The sequence below is a fragment of the Nannospalax galili genome, unplaced genomic scaffold (assembly GCF_000622305.1).
Source record: "Nannospalax galili isolate Female #2095 unplaced genomic scaffold, S.galili_v1.0 scaffold57, whole genome shotgun sequence".
NCBI classification, from domain to species: domain Eukaryota; kingdom Metazoa; phylum Chordata; class Mammalia; order Rodentia; family Spalacidae; genus Nannospalax; species Nannospalax galili.
In genome coordinates, this window is record NW_008340555.1 from 381,047 (window position 1) to 384,012 (window position 2,966).

The 2,966-nt window shown below is 41.5% G+C and overlaps 1 protein-coding gene across 1 annotated transcript in view; it reads left to right on the forward strand.

Annotated features, from left to right (window-relative positions):
* Positions 1-203: 203 nt before the first annotated feature.
* Positions 204-2,966, forward strand: part of Lrit2 (leucine rich repeat, Ig-like and transmembrane domains 2) — a 4,201-nt gene continuing 1,438 nt past the window's right edge. Inside the window, 2 exon segments of the mRNA XM_008835599.1 lie at positions 204-313; positions 610-1,391. Coding sequence (XP_008833821.1) covers positions 204-313; positions 610-1,391 — 892 coding nt within the window.

Here is a 2,966-nt window from a genome sequence, read left to right on the forward strand (position 1 = left end):
TGTGGACTTTCTCACCTCTGTTATGAGATACAGTTCCTTCTACATGGGCTCTGCATGAGCTGTTGCAGAGCTCAGAGCATCTAGGGACTTTGCCCCTATTGTGCTGACCTACATCAGCATAGATTACTGATAATAGGATTTGCTACTCAAAATGCTGAAACTATACCTATTGAAAACATACAAGGCATTTCCTACAGATAAATATGGCTTTAGCTTTTTAATGTTTCCTGCAAGTTTTGGTCTCTTGGGTTACATATGCAGCTCAGCCTTTCTGTCTGCCAGGGTGCACCTGCTCAGAGGAGAGTTTTGGCAGGTGCTCTGTGTTGGCAGGATACCAGAGGGTGATAGGGGATAGGGAGGATGGGCTTTCATTAGGAATGAAATGGAGGGACACAGGCTTAGAGTTGACAGGAAATCAGCCGAAACTCCTTGAGATTAATTTTCAGTTGGTGCTGGACTTTAGTGAACAAAATATTTTGATAATGATATTAGTCTTTATTTCAAGCTAATATTTTTCATCTAATTCCAGTGTCTAAAGACAGGATCCACTCAATACAACTTCCAGATTTTCTGATGTTTGTTTCAAAATGTTTATGCTTTCTTCTACAGGACTCTGCAGTGCATGTCTGTGTCTTTGGGAAAGATTCCAGGGAACCTTCCTGAAGAGTTCAAGCAAGTAAGAATTGAAAACTCACCTTTTTTTGAACTTCCCCAGGGTTCTTTCATCAACATGAGCACCTTGGAATACCTTTGGCTCAACTTTAACAATGTCACTGTGATCCACCTAGGAGCCCTGGAGCAAGTGCCAGAGCTGAGAGAGCTGAGACTAGAGGGGAACAAACTCCATTCAGTACCGTGGACAGCGTTCCAGGCCACCCCTCTCCTAAGGGTCTTGGATCTCAAACACAACCAGATTGATGCACTCCCTGAGTTGGCTCTTCAGTTCCTAGCCAACCTGACTTACCTTGACCTATCTTCCAATAGGCTGACAGTTGTATCCAAGAGTGTCTTCTTGAACTGGCCGGTTTATCAGAAACTCCAGCAGCATAGCTGTGGAGCTGAGATTCTCATCAGCATGGTGTTGGCACTGCACGACAGTCCCTGGGTATGTGACTGCCGTCTAAGGGGGTTTGTTAAGTTTATCAAGACCATTAACTCCCCATTCATCCTGGTGAATTCCTACCTGATATTCCAGAGCCATGTCTCTAAGGCAGGACAGCTTTTCCACGAGACTGAGCTCAGTGCTTGCATGAAGCCAAATATCTCAACCCCCAGTGCCAATGTCACCATCCAGGCAGGACAGAATGTGACCTTGAAATGCTTGGCACAAGCCAGTCCCTAACAAACCATTGCATGGATGTATCCCCTGATCATGTGGAGAAAATTTGATGGTAAGCATATCCAGGAGCAGCGTAGGGATCTGTAATGACTTTTTCATTAGGAAAGTTCTAAATCATGCCTATCACGAAGCGTGGGTGCAGAAGAGACTGGCATATGTCTTAATGAGCTTTCCAGAACAGAAAGGATTTCAAGACAGTATCCCCTTATCAGCATTGTTTAAAGTGGTTGTATGCTGACCTCATATGTAAATAGATATGTTGGAGATGATGATATAATATAGTGTGTAAATGTTATAGAATTACATATGAGGAAATACTTTATTTGGAAGCCTTCTAGATGAAAACTGCTATATTAAGAAATTTAGAATTCTAGAATTTCCAGCTATAACTTATTCTACTGAGTATCTAGTATTTACTTACTAAAATTGCCTGAGCAGTATCACTTGGGGTGCATCTTTGAAATAAGATTGCCAAGGTCCTGCTCTGGAGATTTGAATTCAGTGAGTCAAGGGCCAGGGATATGTTATGTTCACAAGTGTTCCTCCTGACCCCAGCTAATTTTTACTATCATATAAGGCTGAGAAGTCTCTTACGTTGATTAAATTTTCACTTCTTACTATTGTGTTAATCAGACAATATTAGATCAAAATTATACTAGAGCCCCGAGGGAGAAAATGGCTTCCAGGGACCCAGAACTGGGATTTGAACCTGCCTCTTCTTTCTTGGAACTCTGTGTTCTGTCTTCACACCTCAGCTGGAAACCCCCATAGGTTTCAAACATTTTACAAAGCCAGATGTAGGCTCCCCAGGAATATGTTGAAACTAGAAGGACAGTCATTGTTCCCCCAAATCTTCCTTTGTCTAGAAGACAACTTGAAATAAAGGAAAATTTAAGAATGTAACCAGTTGTCAGACATGATGAAAAACCTTTAGATGGTTTAAAAGAAAACTAACTGAATTTTTCACTCCCTCCCTACCTCATTTTGATCTTACTTTGATGACTGGAGGTTAAATGCTAATGGAGGAGAAAGACAGGATTTATCATTGTAGCCTCTTTTGAAACCAAGAAATGCAATCAGAGATTGACTTTTTATTTTTATTTATTTATTATTTATTTATTCTTGTTTGTTTTTTGGTGTTTTTAAGACAGGGTCTTCCTGTAGCCCCAGATGTCCTGGGACTCACTATGTAGACCAGGCTGGCCTTGAACTCACAGAGATCCACCTGCCTTCGCCCCCAAGTGCTGGGATTAAAGGCATGAACCACCACGCCCGGCAAGATTACCTTTTTTTTTTTAACTTTTACAAAAACTTTATTGAGAATTTCATACACGTATATAAGGTGTTTTGATCAAATCCATGCCCACTCCCTCCCCTTCAACATTCCCCCCTCTGAAGAGGTAACCCTAAAATCTTTTATTATTATTATTTTTTTTTGGTCTTTTTTGAGACAAGGTTTCCCTGTAGCCCCAGCTGTCCTAGAACTCACTATGGAAACCAGGCTGGCCTTGAACTCACAGGGATCCACCTGCCTCTGCCCCTAAGTGCTGGAATTAAAGTTGTGTGCCACCACACCCGGCTAAAAGTGAGAATTTTAGAAGGAACTTATAGGAAGTATTTCTTGCTT